Here is an 18,474-nt window from a genome sequence, read left to right on the forward strand (position 1 = left end):
TTATTTGAAAAGTATAACACATACTATATCCTCTAAAAAATCACTCATAAATAAATCGTCGTAAAAATATCTTTAGTATCACTTAAAATTATAAATCATAACTAGTGCGAAAAACTCGGTCCTCGGGTTATGTGCACCTTCAGTCTAGCAAAGTCAACCATCAAGACATCCATTAATATTAATATCATAATCACATGCATCAATCACACCTAGTGAGTCTAAAGACTCAACACACCATAATCTTGATAACAAGTAATACATATACATAACACATGCACCGTAAAAATACTTGTACTTAAAATATCATTTTCATGAGATGCATAAACTTTAAACGTAACCATTTTCGTAAACATTTCATGATGCATAAACTTTAAACGTAACCATTTTCGTAAACATTTCATGATGCATAAACTTTAAATAAAAACATTTTCATGATAATGCATCAACTTTAGACATAAACATTTTCATATAAACATAAACATATTCGTATTTGTATTGATATTCATATCAACATATTCATATAATCATATTCATATTCGTGTTTTGTTGAATTCAGATCGTAATTGTGACTCGTATTCGTATTCGTATTGAGCGATGAATTCATCTAGATAAAACCATAGTATTGGGCGGCGGGGACACCAGCGACTTTCTCACCAGTGAACTGAGCCTTGGCCAACGTATTAACATATTAACGTATTCATATTCGTATATATATCCAAGGAAATACGATCGTCGGGCTCTCACTGGGACCATAACCCTTACGATATTTCCAACATATCATCGTATTTAGTCACAATTCCTTCACGTCCTTCAACATTTTGTATTTCCATCATTTAATAAAAACATGCATATAATATCGTTTTTCTTTTAAACCAAGTATGCAACATATCTTTTAACGTTTTCGTCTAATCATAAAACTCATAAACGTTTAAAAGAATAAATCATAACATATTAAATCATAAAATCCATAAACATTTAAAACCAACATTTTAACATATTAAATCATAATATTTAAAATAAAATTTTGACATATTAAATCGTATACATTTCCATAAACGTTTAAAATCAACATTTTAGCATATAAAAATCAATAAATATTTTAAAATAAATATTTTGGCATACTAAATCATAAAAACATCCATAAACTTTTAAAATAATCATACTAGCATATAAAACAACATTCGGGACACTGCCATGACATTTACTAATTTTCGGGTGTAAAATGACCGTTTTACCTAGTTGTAAAATTTCACGCTTTTGACATTTTCTTAATTACATTGACTCTAACATGCCTCAAATAATTATTTAAGCCTACATAAATTTTCTCATATTTTTATTTGGCTTAAATCGATTCCTTTTAAATTAATTTTTAAATATGACGTATTACTGCGTTTTAATCCTGAATTAAACCAAACCTTAATATAAAATTCTCAAATTAAAAACTTAGACTTTTATTAATTGTTTGAGCTTAAATATAATTTTCCATAATTTTATTAAGCTTAATCTAGGCGTTTCCATTAATTCTTTAATTAACGTTCCGTGAGGCGATTAAAAATCCCGAATAAATCCAAAACTCGTTATTTTGATCCCAAACTTTAAAATAACATTTTTATTATTTATCTACCCTTGTGAGCCATGAACCACCCCGTGGACCCATGGTTACAATTTTACTTATTAAATTTTCTTTTTTGACATCTAATCGAACACACCAAGCCATCTCCTAATTTACTCGAGCCATGCCCAAACCACCTCGAGCCAAAACCTAGCCAACCCACTTAGGGGGACCCTAATGACCAAGCCCAGCCCAAATAACCAGCCCTGGCCCACTCATAAACATGCTGGAAAGTGAGACCATGTGCTGCATGTGTGTGTACGTGAGTTCCCTTGAACAATAGGACTTCCACCAAGTCTAGGACCGTTCCAGCCCTTAACCACTTGACCCCTCATGACCCTAAACTTTCCTGGACCACGTCCAGACCCAGCCCAGCCCCTTGAACTCGTGCACGAAGCACTGCATCAGACCCTTGCTTGGCCGAGAATCTCCCTCCTTGACATGGACTCTACGTTTCTGTTGCTAGGCCTCTAACCATCTAGCCACCCCTTGAACCAGCCCCTCAAGCACCCTCGTAGGACCCTAAAGAGTCGACCTAGCCCAGCCTAGAGCCCCCTGGCCGAGCCTCTTCTTCCCTGCACCAGCAGAAACCCCTGCGCTACTTCCCTTCAATTCTCGGGTGGAGTCCTAGCTTGCTAGGACTCCTCCCCAGCCCCTGGTCTCAAGTCCTAGCATGGCTAGGACTCTTCCCTTGACCCACCCATGACCTTAGCTAGCCCTGGCCCCAGTCGAGCTGAGCCACACCCCAAGCTTCCCCCTTAGCCGATCACCTTGACCCCTAAACACCATATTTCTGTCCAGCTTGCATGTTTCTGGTTTGCTGCTCCTGTGTGTGTGTTCTAGGCCTTTAAACTTGTGTAAATACATGCTTATTCATATCCTAATTCATGGCAGCCCCTAAACCACATAACAAACAAGTTTTTGGATGAAAACCCAAGCCTTAAAAATCACCTATGATGCAAATCCGAAAATATATCATGATGCAACTTTTTTTTCATGCAAAACACAATTAAATAAATATTGTGGTGTGATGGATGAGTAAAAGGAGAATTATGGCGTGTCTTGCGTTTTAAACGCATGATTTTACGTTGACGACAAAGAACGACGACGAGGAAACGACAGCTTGAAACCCTTGCAAACTTGATGCTTTTCCACTTAATTTTCCTTGTGTGTGCCGTGTGATTATGCAAGGGAAGAATTTGAAGAGTTATGGGGTGTGGGGCATGAGTTAATATGAAATTGGGGTGGGGTTTTTGTGCTTAAATAATAATTAAAAACACTAACAAAAGTTTAGGCACATTAGGAAGTTAATTAGGCCCAATTAAGCTCATTAATGTTTAATTAAAATATTAAAAATAATTTTGTTTAAATAAGTTTGTGAAATTATTAGTCGGGTTGTCAAAACGTTCGTATTTTTTTTTTGAAAATCCAACACCTATAAAATTTACGTCCCGGCGTATAAAATCACCTCAAAACTTCATATTTTCAAAAATAAGAAAAAGCATCACCCTTAATTTAAATAATTAAAAACAATTAACCAATAAAAACATTTTCTATTTTTTTAGCCCTCGATCTCCGTTCCTCGATCGCAACTCGAATAATCCTTTAAAAATATATTTTAATGCAACCATGTAGAAAAATATATTTTAAGCATGTCAACATGCACAACATTATTAATTTATGCAATTAAAACAATTAATTGTAATACACAAGGAATTTAATAATTTATATGCATGTGGTTCGCGTAAACCTTAGAAATTTTCGGGGCGTTACAGCTATCATATCTGCAATTTCAATAGCTTGGGCATATTGCAACTCAGTGTGACGTTTTGGAGATACCTTATTGATCTTACAAATGGAAATTAATTTTGAAAAAAATAGCCAAATATAACTCTCTTTTCAGCTGCATCTACCAACGCCAACTGAAGTCTATGTGCAAAACAATGAACATAAAATACTTGTGGAGAATCTTTCAGAAAAAGAGCTCGCAGTTCGTTCCATGAGCCATACATATTGCTAGCTCCATCGTACCCTTGACCCCGAATATCTTTGATATACAACTCATGTAGACTAAGCACATTACAAATTTCTTTTTTTAGTGTCATCGCAGTGGTATTAACAACGTGCACAATATCAAAGAAACACTCTAATAAGAAACCTTCACGATCAACAAATCTCCACACAATAGCCATTTGCTCTTTGTTTGATATGTCTTTAGCCTCATAAACCAAAAGACAAAATTTTGCACTTCCAACCTCCTCACGTATTTTTTCTCACTCTCTCGGCAAGAATATGCAAAATATCTTTTTGAATGTCTGGTGATGTATATTTTGCATTTCTTGGTGCTTTTTCTAAAACAACATTATTAATATTAACATCCATTTTTCCCATAAACTTTATCATTTCTATAAGATTACCTTGATTGTTAGAAAATGAAGATTCATCATGTCCTCTCAATGCACATCCTTGCAAACAAAACCAACGAATGCTTTCAATTATGGCCTTGAGCCTCAATCGGTTCTTCTTCACTTCTTCTGATGTTTGTGCATTCATCATTTTATCGATGTGACCATTTACATTCATCAAAACACCCATAGATTGAACTGCATTGTTATGTTGTGTAGTAGGACCTCCCACATGCATCAATAAAGCACATCTCTTCACATCATTAACTCTTTTCCAACTTCTAAAACCATTAACTATAAATGTAGGATAACGAGTATCTTTTCCTTGGAAAATGAAATATGGAAAGCAAAAGGCCTCATCTTTATTAGGAGAGCACTCCAACCACGAAAATTGCTCAAACCTACATTTTTGAAATCGCCGATATTGTTCTCCTAATTTGGTTAGCGGATATTCCATAACATGTTGATATGGCCCCATTAAGATATAAGCTCGTCTGATTGCATCTCTTTCATTGACAGGACATTGCCATATTGGAGTACGCATGACCGGATCTATTTGAACATAACCACTATCATTTTCAACCCTCTGATACTTCGAAGGATATTGGTCATCATGGTTTGAGGGATGTTGGTCATCATGGTTTGAGATCCTTGATACTGAAAGTCACAATTAACGATCGAATTCAGTAAAAAAAAATGTATACGTATATGATGAAAAAGGAAATGTATATGATGAAAGGAAAAATGTTTATATTTATTCATGCTCATGAGAAGTTATTTTAAGTCAAAATATTTTCATTGTTGCATTGATTGTATATGTATTACTTGCTATTAAAATTATGGTTTGCTGAATCAATAGACTCACTAGGTGTGATCGATGCAGGTGAGTATAATATTGATGTTGTTGAGGGACTTAATGGTTGATCTTGCTGGACTGAAGGTGCATATAACCCGAGGACCAGCGCTAGTTTTTTCGCATTTATAATTTAAAGTTTAATTATGTTAAAGATTTTAATGAAGCTTTTTGAGTGGTTTTTGAGAGGGTGTTAGAGTTAGCTTTATTTTAAGATATTGCTAAGTTAGGTCGGGTAAACGATTGACAACTTTATGTTTCGAATTATTTCTTTGGATTTTTAAATATAGTTGGTCGTTTTATTTTTAAAATGGTGCAAAGTTATTTTAAAATATATATATATTTTTTAAAATATATATATATATATATATGTGTGTGTGTGTGTGTGTGTATTTGTGCATTCGGCTGAAATTATTATATAAAAAAAAATTAGTATTTTAAAGAAAAACGAGTAGTGGACGTTTCAAAAGCAAAATCAGCAAACAAATCAACCTCTGATGGATCATTTTCAGAAGTAAACTTATCTACCTAACCGGATATAGGTGCATCCAAGAGATCACCAACAAATTTTTGCCCAAAAAGATCCACTTGATTACTTCCAGCAGAAGGTTATGACGATAGCGAATATATTAAACAAATAAAAGTTCCAAATCAATGAGGCAGATGGAACCCTCAGAAAAGTAGTAAATGTATACTAGCTCATGCAGATATTCATCATCAAAATGAAGCTCGACAGCAAGATTACTTGCACTTGAAGTCCCCCGTGGATCAAAATCATCATCAAACTTATCTGTCTGCACATTTGATCTTTGTGAGGTAATTGATGCAGACTTATCTGGCACGCTTGCTTTTGATGTATTTGATGCACCACTTCCACTAGCTGTAGAGCCCTGACCCTTGCTGAAAAGAGGAAGCAAACCACAGATTACATATGCAAAAAAAAAAAAAAAAAAAAAAAAGAGAAGCAAATATCACGACTAACATTCTCTCTTGCAGGAACTTAAGGCATATACTAATTAGTTCAAGAGAGTAAAAAAATCATGATCTGAAAATCAAAGCTGTGCAATACAAGACATGCATGCCCTAAACCATTAGACGAAGTTACAGAAAATCCTCACAGTTCCAGGAAAAAAACTTATAATATTTAAGTGGTTGACTACTTTCTGATGGAACTTATAAAAACAAGTCATAATATAAGAAAAGGGGGATCAAATGTGCATCGACAATGATAAAAGGAAAATGTCTCAGTAAGAATAATTCAAGCAAGCCAGATGAAGAAACAAAAAAAAAAAAAAAAGCATCTTTCAAAATATTCGTGTAACAACCATGTCATGCACCAAAAACATGAACCAGTTTGGAATTTCAAATCACCTAGTTGATCAGCAAATAGAGAAAAACAAAGAACAGCACTTCACAGTAACAGTGCAGACCTAGAATAACGAGAAGATTCTTTCATTGATTTGGTAGGCTTCTCATATTTATCTTCATCGTATTGATCATTGTTCTTATAACTATCCTTGATTCTATCACCATCACTGTTATTACCAAAACCTCTATATTTGCCACTGTTACTAAAGACGCCGCCACTAACTGAGGACATGCCTGACTTGTACGTTATTCCAGATGATGAAAGTCCAACATACCTACAATTAATTAAAAGATCGTAAGTTCACCATTATTGAAACATCTACACACAACCTCAAAATATGATTTTACTTATCACGATTTTCAGCAGCTTTGTTCCTCGCTTCTTGTATTTTGTCTTTGTTATTTAAAAGAGCCACAATAGTTTCTTCCTTTTCCTTACTTTAATCTCCATATCCTGCCCACTTGGCTCAACATACTCAAAACTTGCTAGAGACTAGAGAAAGTAAAAAAGTGAGATTGAACTCAGTTGGAATCTAATAAAAAGACTTGGTATGTTAATTTGAGTTAGATAACAAGATAATGATCACATAGAATTTAGGCAGAACTCAGAAGAGAAAATACGTACAGATATCTGAAAAGTGTGTCCTACTATGTCATCAACAGCACGATCAGATCCATGCGCCACCAAATACTCCATAACAGACAAGGCCTAGACTGGAGAATCATTAAATTTTGGTTGTCAATATTTTCGGAGACAAACATGTTAAACTTGATGACAAGAGAAGTAACAAATAAGAACGACTTGAAGAGATTGAAAATTTAATCATTCAAATATGAAAATGGGGTAAATCCATCGTATAGTTCTTGGAAAAGGTAAATACCTTGTAAACAAAACGCCAATTCTTTCCGGTCTCAGTCAATCGCGTCCAAAGAAAATTCTTAACATTTGATTATGAGCTGAGTATTTTTTAAATAATTGATTAAAAAAATTAATGGGTCTAAACACATTTCTGAAAATCTTAAAAGTTAATTTAAATTTCTATCCCAAATTTTACAATTTCGTATTTTTAAAATCCAGATTTAAACCATAATAGATGATTTAAATAAGAAATTCATGTCACATGAAAAACCATGGTGAAAATTGTAATACAGAAGATGCTCAAATCCTCCTGTCATTGTAAGGTAGAAGTAACAAAATATCGGTTTAATTATGAACTTATTCTTTTAATTTTGCGGTCGATTTTAAAATATGATATGCTTCGTGGGTTTTTAGATGCTTAAAATTTTGGATTTGGATTTAGAAATATAATTAGATTTGGAATTAAATTTGGAAATTCATGGATTTAGAATTTCATCTAGTGCTTTGGTTTGAAATTTTAAAATTCATATCTTGTTTGGAAAAAACAAGATTTAAATTTGAAAATTTTACTAAAATAATTTTAATTATCTTTTACAGATATTTAAAACATATTATTAACATTATTAAAAACTGAAAAATTAAAATTAATTTTATCATATATTTCTCTATATCATTTTAATTATATATTTGTGTTATACAAACTATATAAACTCTTATATAATTAATTAACTAATCTAAATGAACACAAAATGAATTATGAAAATAAAATAATCAAACAAAACATCTAAATTTTCAAATTTAAATTAATACGAAATAAAGTATTTCAAAATTAAATGTTCAACTACATCCTAATTTTATAAATAGAAAAAAAATTATTATTGAATAAAATATGAAAAAAAAATACCATTTAGTCCAACCATTATACATAAAGATTTAGAAGGATAATAATTAAAAAAAATGTTACGAATATTTTTTAGTTTTATTCAAATTCAAATCCCATCAAATCTGATCACTTTGAGAAGATTTGTTTATACACAATGAAATTCAGTCAATTATCTTAAACATCAATTTTATTTTTAAAATCCAACTAACCAATGAGTTAAAATCGGGATTTACAAATCCAAACCGTTACAAAGTTTCTAAATCCATGCTTCCAAAAATAGGATAGTTGAAACGGCCTCATTTTTTTAATCATAAATCATAAACTCGAAAATATTATCCAAATAAAATAACTTATCATTTCTAACAATCATAATAAATTAACATTTGAAATCTCAAATGCATAAAATAAATCCTAAATCATCAACTAATCAAAACTTCCTAAATTGACCTATAAAAAGATCAACTAACAATAAACCAAAGCATAAAAATATCACTAATAAAATCATTAACATAATCTTTAAATCATTAATCTATCAAGCTAGTGCGGAAACATAAAGGCCCTCGGGTACTGCTGTACTCGATCCACTCAATCGTCACCGCCTCCCATAATTCATCAAATCCGGCATCATACAAATCTAGTGAGTCTAAAGACTCGACACGTTCTAAACATGGATAGCAAATAATACATATACATTCACATGCATTAAAAATCATACTTTTATTTAAAATAGCTTTTAAACATAAATAAATCGTAAATCGTAAAAATCATTTTAAAATACCTTTTGAGCATAAATAAATCATTTAAAATAAGCTTTGAGCATAAATAAATCATTTTAAAAATAGCTTATATCATCGTCATGAATCATATATAATAAAATCATTTTAATCATAAAGCTCTCAATCATATATCATTTTGGGTGAAGTTTGATCCTTGAAAGTGGCTAGCTTTTATCCTCTGGTCGACTGATCAGTCTTCAGCTCCACATGACCCATGGGGGTGGGCACTGGGCTCCACTGTGGAAATACGATCATCAGGGTCCCTCTGGGGCCTTTTCCCATACACGGGGTCCCTCTGGGGCCTTAGGCCCGTATATGGACTCCTTCTGGGGCCCTGACCCTCACGTCATCCCCTCAACATTGTAAGTTCACCGTCCTCACATAAACGGATCCACAACAAATCATACATCATATATCACAGTCAATTCACACCACTTAAAATATTTTTTCTTTTATTTAAAAATCATAAAATAACACAACTTTCCAAAAATAGCATTTTAAACAATACAAATTGCACATCTTTACAATAAATCATAAATATCATATTATCATCAAAATCTTTATTTTAAGTCATAAAATATCATTTAAAATGCATTATGATCCTTCGAAACGCTGCCAAACTTTTACGTATTTTCCTAAGTGTAAAATTACCGTTTTGCCTCTCGACGTAAAAATTCTTGATTTTATCTTTTTCCTACTTTTAAAGATATGGGCTTATTCTAAATAATTATTTAAGTTTAAATATAATTTTTCATAATTTTATCAAGCTTAAATCTAGACTTTTCAATTAATTCTTTAATTAATTATTCGAGAGGCGATTAAATCTCGGATAAATCCAAAACTCATTATTTTGATCCCAAATTTTAAACTTAACATTTTTATTACTTATTCTACCATTTTTAGCAATGAACCACACCCGTGGACCCAAGGTTCCAATATTGACCCATGATCGAACCACCCAAGCCAACTCCTAATTTACTCGAGCCACGCCCGAGCCACCTCGAGCCAAACTCTAGCCAACCCACCTAGGCACCCTCCTGACTAAGCCCATCCCATATAACCTAGCCCTGGCTCGCTCAAACTCTCCTGAAAACTGACCCGAACCTGCGCGCATGGCTTGACTCACGCCTATAGACTCCTAGTGACACTAGGACACCTCCAGCCGAGCCACCACCGACACCACCTAACCCTAACCATCCATGGACCACACCCAGACCCAACCCAGACTAGCCCAGCCACTAGAACCCAAGCAGCGAACCACTGAACCAAGTGACAGCAGCTGCGTGCTTTCCCTTGCCCTCTCACGTTTTTCTTGAACCAGCAGCGAGCCCAGCCGCTCCAGCCCCTGGCCCGACCCCTGCCCATCACCCTAGGACCCTGATGGACCACCCTGGCTCGCCCCTGGGCCAGCCGCAAGCCTCCTCCTCCCTAAATACCCAGTCGCGCACATGCTTTGGGGGAGAGTCCCTCGTCACGTGGACTCTTCCCCAACCCATGGCTCGAGCCACCCTCGATTCCCAACCTTCCTAACCCTCTCTGGAACACCTTGAGCCATAGCCTAGACGACCTAGCCTAGCCCTCTCTCGAGTCTCCCTCAGAAAACTCTCGGCCACCCTCAAGCATGCATGGGAAGAGTCCTTTCACATGAGGACTCTTCCCCAGCCAATTAACGCGAGCCCTAGCCCTAGTAGGACCCTTCCTAGGACCTAACCACGTCCCAAACGAACCCTCCTCAAGACCTGGTCGAGCCCCTTAACCCCATGCACCCTAGTCGAGCCATAAGAATAAAGCAATACCCAACAACTTTAGGCTTCTCTCCTCTCCTGAAACCCACGGTTCCAGCCTTATTTTTCTTTTAAAATTTTCATGTTTTGATCATAATTCAATCATATTTTATCATGTTTTGGCAGCGTACTCGTTGAATTCAAAAACATTTTTAAAACAAGCGTGAAATCATCGTATTTTTTTTAAAATAAACGTTTTACCATAAAAGATATCAAACACCTATATTTTTCAAGCATAAACAATTAAATAATGCATAATATGATTTGTATGTGTTTAAAAGAGTTTAGGAAACGTGTCTTTGCGTTTATAACGCTCGAATATACGATCGTTGGCGAGGGTGCGACGTTGGACGACCGGACGACGAAGAACACAAGCTTTTTCTTCTCCTTGATATTTCGAAATTTGTGTGTGTGTGTATTACGGCTACTGATGGTGAAGGAATTGTGGTGATAAAAGACCTAGGACACTTATTTATAAATATATTAACATGTTAATGGGCTTTGGTTTTGGGCTTGCAAGTTTGAGGATAATTGAGCCTACTTTAAATAATTAAATTGGGCTCAATAACACTTATTTAATTAAATAATAAAAGTTTGTAAAATTAGTTTCTCAAAAATAATATTTTTGATCTTTTAAAACTCCGTGTTTGCCCAAAACCAGCTTCCCGGGAAAATCGAGCTCGACTCGTAAATTAATTTGAACTCCAACATTTTTTAGAAAAACGAAATCATTTTTAATCATATTAGGAAACATTGCCATTAATTAAAGAAAAATAAATATCCTTGTTTTGGTCGTCTTCGCTCTACTTTTCTCTCTATTATCGAATATTCAGGTAAAATCCTTAAATTTCATGTAATCATGTCATATTATCATTTAATATTACAATCATACATTTAATCATATAATAAATATATAATGCGAACATTTAAAAGCAATTAAATAAAACAATTACAATAATTTGTATACATGTAGTTTACATAGATTGGTTTTTCGGATGGTTTTTCGGACTTAAGTTACATTAGTGTTCATTAAAAATATCTATCTATTTCGATGTGCTTCTGTTTAAGAATTTCAAGATTAAAACAAGGAGGATGTGAAACAGGTGGACGAAAGATTGCAAACATACACCACCACCCTTTCGATCTCACCCATATATCTTCATAATTCTCCTGCACCCATTTCTAATCCGTAAATGGGTTTCAGACTCAACCTCAGATGGGGTGGTCTCTCCGTTAAATCCCCCCTGTCTTCATCGTTTCCTTCTTCATATCCATGTGAGCATTCACTTTTCTTGATGCTTGATTAATGTTTTACTCGAGTATTCCTAGCTATTTGGATTAATGGGCTTGTTTGATATTTATGATTCAGTTGGTTCCTAGAAATTAGTAGGATTAATGGTGCACTTTTAACATGGAGTTTGTGCAGATGCTTAGCTTTAGTATGATAGCTTTCTAACACTAAATCATGGTTATTCCGGGTCTGCGAATGCCGTCTTTGAAGCTTATTTTACTTGCTGTAGGGATGGCTGGGTGAATTGTTGGAATAAATTCAATTGGTGAATTAAAATTCAAGTGTTTTATTTTAGATGATTTATTAACTTAACATATCTAACCATTAATCGGTTTCAAAACTTGGGAGTAAATCACTCATCTAACAATTAATCGGTTTCAAAACTTAAATTAAATACGATTGATTCATGTAAACTTTTGAAACGCATGTGTGGACTTAACTATATATATGCATGTCTTATTCTTTGAGAGTAATAGACAAAACAAAAGGTTCTTCATTCCAGTATCTTTTTTCTTTTGTTTTATTTTTAAGAATGATTACGATCAAGTATATTTTCTGTTTGTCGCAGTAGCAAGTTTGTGTTTATTTGCTATTGGTACTATCATAGTATCGATACTCAAGACACCATGGACGAGGAGACAATCTGTTTTAAAGAAATTGTGTTTTTCACTGGCATCGGTCATCAACTTGTTGATTTTGTCCTTTTCATGGTGAAGTGACGAAGTGTTTCAATAGTCAATAATTCAATACGCTGCTTGTTTAGTCTAATTTTATGCAAATAACTCTAATTCTTTTTATTTTTGAAATTAATGTTTTGTTTGTTATAAATTTCTTCCTCCCATATATCGGCTAACATGAATTTGATCCCAGCTACTCTATACACTGACAGATAATTATATATGCATCGTCTTAAATTTGTGAACCTGATTTTCATTATGACAATTTCCTGGTGGAAGGTTGAATCTCAATTTTATTTGTCCCGCCTCCTACTGACACAAGCGTGCGATCAACCACAATCTCTGGTCATGATATTCAGAATGTGCGTTTAATACTACTATTTATGTTCATATTGTTTAGGTAATTCCAATCTATTGGTTAGGCTGTCTGCCGCATCCCTCATATATCGGGAAACTGAGACATTTGCTGATAATTCCCTGGCACAAGCTTGTTCTTCTTCCTCACAACTTCTGGAGAACTTTTACTCTGGAACTAGAGAAACAAAGGTACTTTCGTAATTTTTTTAACCTTGTTTGATTAATTGAATGGGGATTGTGAAAGGGATTATTAATGATATCCTCTGTCATCTTTTTGCTTCAATACTTTTGTGTTTCCTTGAATTCCCGATTATTCGGATGGCGATTGTAAGGGGATCTGATCTATATGGTTTACGTTGTGATGATATCCAGATATTCGAAAAAGAGGGTGAATCAGCATATCTTACGAGCCTTCAAACCACCCAAACATCCCGGTTCAAGTTAATGATGAAAAATCTTGATATGTTGGAGGACATATTTGTTGATACCGACTTGGTAAGGTTGGAAGGAGATATTCTAAAGCAGTTAGAAAGGCTCGGTGCTCTAAGATATTTCCGTGCATGTCTATCCAGGACCCTCCAGTCCGTACCTGCCAAGCTTGCTGAAGAACCTAATTTAAATGATCCGGTGACTGGCTATTCAAGCAAACTGAATTTTTCTACTGGAAAAAAAGAACTGAGAAAATTAAGGAGGAAACGAGTATTGGAAAAGGAAAATGGCAGTTCCATGCAAGAATTTGGCTTGGAAACTGTTTCAAATAATATTAAGCCTCCTAAATTAATAAGACAATCGAGGCCTAGAAATAAAAGACAGAAGGTCACTAGGAATGAGGCAGAATTGTCTAGTAGCGTTAAGGTTGTTTTGCAGTTTTGTCATAATAACTTATCTTTGCCATATAAAAAAAGCCCATCTTTACTGTTGTTATTGTAACACAACAGTTGGTTGCAGAATTGGAAAAAATCAGGTTGATACTGGAGGAAGAAACCGGCGAAGTTGCTACCTTGAGTAGCTGGGCTGAAGCCACTGGAATTAAAAAGAAAGAGTTGCTGCATCATTTGCATTACGGTTGGCATTGCATGGACGAGCTTGTAAGAAGTACACGTTCCTTGGTTTTGTTTATTGCAAGAAACTATCGGGGGCTTGGAGTGTCCTTTGATGATCTGATTCAGGTTTGTCAACTGAATGATATTATATTGCATTTTTTTTCTCCAAGAGGAAGTATTGGTCTTACTGTATTTTCAAGCCTTCTGTTAGTCTGTTCAAGTAACGAAATTCTATGTTTCGACACTTATAACACACGTACAAATTAAGACCCTGAGTTCCATGATATGTTCTTACTCAGTAAGAAAATGTGTGCCCTGCTATTGGATGAGTTAGCTTCACCTTAAAGAGTATAGTATGTGCAGAATTTTGAGTTCTGCTCCGTGCCTGTCTTTCAAGGAAATTCTTCTTATTGACTGGCAATGAATGCAATTCTTCATTTACTTGCGTATTATATACCCGGGACGACAAATCGAGAGATTTGGTGAGGCACATGATCAGGAGTAAATTTTCATGCTAATCATCTTCATTTTCTTGTCTAACTATTAATTTGCCTGTCGCGATTTCTATAGGCAGGAAATTTAGGTGTCTTGCAAGGTGCTGAAAGGTTCGACCAATCAAGAGGGTTCAAATTTTCAACGTATGTCCAGTATTGGATAAGGAAATCTATCTCAACATTGATAGCAAGACATGCTAGAGGGATCAGAATTCCTGTATGCTTTTTCTTTTCTGTTATACATGGACGATTTTCCATTCCATTTTATTCATAAATTTTCAAACAAAAGAAGGAAAATTTTCCTGTTCTTGCTGTTATCTACAGTGTTCATTAAGCAAAGGGATAAATGAAATACAGAAGGCACGAAAATACCTTAGCATCAGCAATGGGAATCATCCTGATGATCAAGAAATTGCCAAGTTCACTGGCCTAACTTTAGCTAAAATTAAGTCTGCTAGCGAATGCCTCAGGGTTGTGGGATCCATCGATCAGAAACTCGGAGAGGGAATCAGTATCAAATATCTGGTGAGATACTGCTTTAGATTTGTAGCTAACCATTTATATCATCACAACAACTCGCCGTTCTAAAAGTTCACTTGGCATCAACTTCCGAATGCATTTACTGCTTTGGTTTTTTATTTGTGCATGGAATTCTTGGCGCGAAGTGTGCGAAGACCAAATCTTGATACTACTAATTAAGCGCACAAATTATGTTGTTATGAAGTTATTGAATTTAAGTTGTAGAAATAAATATATAGGAGTGAACACGACACAGGATTTACACGGTTTAGCCATAAATGCCTAATGTGTGTTTGGATTGCGGGATCACTTACATGAAAATGTAGTGGGATGAATATCCAAAACAACATGTGTATATAGTACTGAGATAAATATTATACTTACTAAATCACTATAAAAAAGAGAGGCCACGCTTGTGATCAGATGTAACGTGATTTCAGAATTGAATTCTAAAAGTTTTGGTACGCCATATTTTTATACTATCATAAAATTGAAAAAGACAGTTCAACATCCATCGTGTAGAGTAGATTTTGACCAAATGTTTGGCTCGATATACTTGGATAATAAATGGTGCCTTGTAAGTTTCGGACAATTAATTAAGTGGATCACTATTTTTTGGTTTATTAATATTGCGTTTTGGAACTTTCTTGCAGGAAGCTACGCCGGATACATCAATAGCAAATCTAGAAGAGGCTGTGATAAGGAAACATTTGGTGAAGGATTTGTACACTCTTGTGAATGGCTTGGAACCAAGAGAGATTCAAGTGTTAATGCTGAGATTTGGGCTAAAAAATTGTCAACGAAGGTCGCTGGAGGAAATTGGGGTGCTGTTTGGTGTTAGCAAAGAATGGATAAGAAAAATAGAGAGGGGAGCTTTGACAAAATTAAGGAATGAGGATTGTCTCAAAATTTTGCGTCATTATGCATGTATGCAGTAAATGATCAGTGGCTTGGTTTTCATTTTGAGCAATATCCCCTTATCGCAACAATCTCCAATATATATTTGATGGTTTCAAATGCAAAACAGAAAAGAACATAAACCTAATTGGTACCATGATTAATTTTGATTCTTTCTTGCTAGTTGTTATTATTCATCTTCTTACGTTGGGTTATAGTTTTTCTCGTATCAAAATCACAGCGAAAGTTTTAAAATTTTATTTTTACATTCAAAATATTCTTTGGAGACTTATATGATTTAAATTAAATAAACACTCATAGGATGTTTAATATATACTTTTAGTGAACGATTTTCAATTGATTCCAACTACTTCGGTATTAGCGGATGTAGCTCATGTAGTAAATCTCTACAAACTTCTTTCAAAAACTCTTTTCTTCGATCTCCTAAACAGATCCACGATTGAAATATTTGTTCCTCTTCAAAATTGCACTAGAAATTTCGAATAAGTTTTGCGTTAGAGAAGAAAAATCAAGAGGAGGCTCAACCCCTTAATTTTTTTCCAGGATGACCGAAATCTTGAGAGAATATGGAGAGGCAATTTTTTAAAATTGCAAGTCTTATGGAGGCTATGGTTTGTGCCTCCTTTCATTTTATTATCAATGCATGACCTATTTTCCATCAATATAGATTTAGGCATCTTAATTAATATTAATGAGCTTGATTAATTAATTGGACTAGTCCAACTAGTTTAATTAATTAATCAAAGTCCATTAAGAAAGTTATTTAATATGTTGGACTTGTACTCCTACAAGCCCATGAAACATATTTCCTACTATGTTTAACTTAATATTTAATAACTCAAATCTTGAGTTTAATAATTAAATTATCAAATTTTATAAATTCAACTCCTTGAATTTAATCTCTCCAAGGGGAAAAAATGATACAGTGCTTGTGTGACCCTCAATGGTCCAGAGATACAGCTAGCCGTGAGTTCAGAACTCTTTGTGATTCATGACATTTTTCTTTATTCAGGCTTACCCCAATTTGTCACATTCTCATAACATGCACCAACATTTGGTTATGAGAATGTCAGAAATCATTTTCTGATTAAACCTATCAGATCATGGTAAGAGCGTCTAGTAGCATCGTCCCATGATTCCCTAGGTATTGCTGATAGTGCCTTCAAGAACCATTCAGTTATGATTAACGTACATTACGGTCTCTTCATCTTATATATCCTGATCGAATTTGCAACAATTGGTTCATCAAGGGTTATATATTAGATTGGATAGTTTTCGATACAATCATGAAATATTTATAGTGTCATCGTGTGGGGCCCTTAGCTCCTAATCGTTATTACAATGCAATCTGATTAGGGTTAACTAATTACAGCGGAAAACGAGTTTAAATTTCTTTACAATGAGCCCGAAATATTTCTTCTATAATTTAAATACTAAAAATAGTATTTAATCTCATATCATAAACATGCCCACACAAAGTCATAACCAATCATATACAAACAACTCATATCCTCGGGACATGCCCCGGTATATAAATACATATACATATATACTGGGAACAAGACATAAACATAAAACCTCAGCCCAAATTGTGGTTCCCTCCAGAAGTACCATATCCGGTCTCCTGATATCCTGGAGTACCTGCCATTGTCCACACACAAAGACAACAACAGCCCCCCTTGGAGGTGAGCAAAGCTCCGTATGGAACAACCATCATATATACCACAAGTATCTAAACAATGATATATGATATACAATGCATGTATGTCGTGGAGGTATCAGGTCAAATGCCCATCCACTGAGCACATGTCAGAATCAAACGAATCGCTATCAAATCAATGCTCGAGCTGGCACACCGGCCTCAATAAGGGATACTCGTATGATAGCGTCGATCGAAGCGCCATCAAATCCCAAATCTCATATCCAATCATCGGGGCCACAAATGTCTAGGTCTTTAAGGGTCACATAATACCAAACATAGCATTGTGTTCACAAACCCCAGAATCCAATCAAATCATATCAGGGTATCCAAGGATCATAGCTCAACGTGCATGTCATGTATCGATGTATGCATCAAACGATGTGTGTTAACAAAACATTTATTATATACATCGATATCTCAATCTCAATGTCATGTATGCCACATCAATCAACAAATAAGGCATATAGACATGTATTCTCATTCCAATCAATCAAATCAATCCAACATATATCATATAATACAGATACCTGTCGTATGTTATCCGGTCGCAACATACCTCAATTCTTCGTTTCCAGTTGATGTAGCCTGAAGATATTGATATTACACTTTATCTACATCAATAACATACTCATTCCAATCAATAACATGATCCAAAATTATTAATATGAGTTTCAAATATCTTTTGAAACTTCAAAAATTCATATCAAATCAAATTCATATCATAATTCAATTCCGACTTCGAATACAAGTTTCTTGTCGGTTATTCTACTACATATCAGAAATTCAACTTCAAATGCATGCTATTCCAGCACTTTGATATTTCGAGCTGCTGGAACTAGAAGAAAATTACCTCAGTCAGAAGCCCTTGACGCGACGTTCACAAATATATATATGTTGGATTGATTTGATTGATTGGAATGAGATTATGTGTCT

The 18,474-nt window shown here is 34.5% G+C and overlaps 2 protein-coding genes and 1 pseudogene across 2 annotated transcripts; 1 reads left to right on the plus strand and 2 right to left on the minus strand.

Moving 5' to 3' along the window:
- Positions 1–3,871: 3,871 nt before the first annotated feature.
- Positions 3,872–4,561, minus strand: LOC142519883 (uncharacterized). Its single transcript, XM_075622898.1, has one exon. The coding sequence runs from the start codon at positions 4,559–4,561 to the stop codon at positions 3,872–3,874; it is 690 nt and encodes a 229-aa protein (XP_075479013.1).
- A 779-nt stretch (positions 4,562–5,340) lies between these two features.
- On the minus strand, positions 5,341–10,311 carry LOC142519884 (clathrin interactor EPSIN 1-like; annotated as a pseudogene).
- A 1,304-nt stretch (positions 10,312–11,615) lies between these two features.
- LOC142518096 (RNA polymerase sigma factor sigC) lies at positions 11,616–16,011 on the plus strand. Its single transcript, XM_075620773.1, has 7 exons — positions 11,616–11,815; positions 12,909–13,054; positions 13,238–13,720; positions 13,804–14,034; positions 14,479–14,619; positions 14,727–14,927; positions 15,575–16,011. Exons 1-7 carry the CDS (start codon positions 11,734–11,736, stop codon positions 15,857–15,859), a joined length of 1,569 nt encoding a protein of 522 aa, XP_075476888.1. The 5' UTR covers positions 11,616–11,733; the 3' UTR covers positions 15,860–16,011.
- The last annotated feature ends 2,463 nt before the right edge of the window (positions 16,012–18,474 follow it).

The sequence above is a fragment of the Primulina tabacum genome, chromosome 11 (genome assembly GCF_025594145.1).
Source record: "Primulina tabacum isolate GXHZ01 chromosome 11, ASM2559414v2, whole genome shotgun sequence".
NCBI lineage: Eukaryota > Viridiplantae > Streptophyta > Magnoliopsida > Lamiales > Gesneriaceae > Primulina > Primulina tabacum.

Bases quoted from the DNA above. Each gene is read 5' to 3' on its own strand.
- LOC142519883 (XM_075622898.1), bottom strand. From the start codon at position 4,561: ATGCGTACTCCAATATGGCAATGTCCTGTCAATGAAAGAGATGCAATC.
- LOC142518096 (XM_075620773.1), top strand. From the start codon at position 11,734: ATGGGTTTCAGACTCAACCTCAGATGGGGTGGTCTCTCCGTTAAATCC. The intron at 14,620-14,726 runs GTATGCTTTTTC...TGTTATCTACAG, and splicing joins CTAGAGGGATCAGAATTCCT to TGTTCATTAAGCAAAGGGAT. The intron at 14,928-15,574 runs GTGAGATACTGC...ACTTTCTTGCAG, and splicing joins GAATCAGTATCAAATATCTG to GAAGCTACGCCGGATACATC.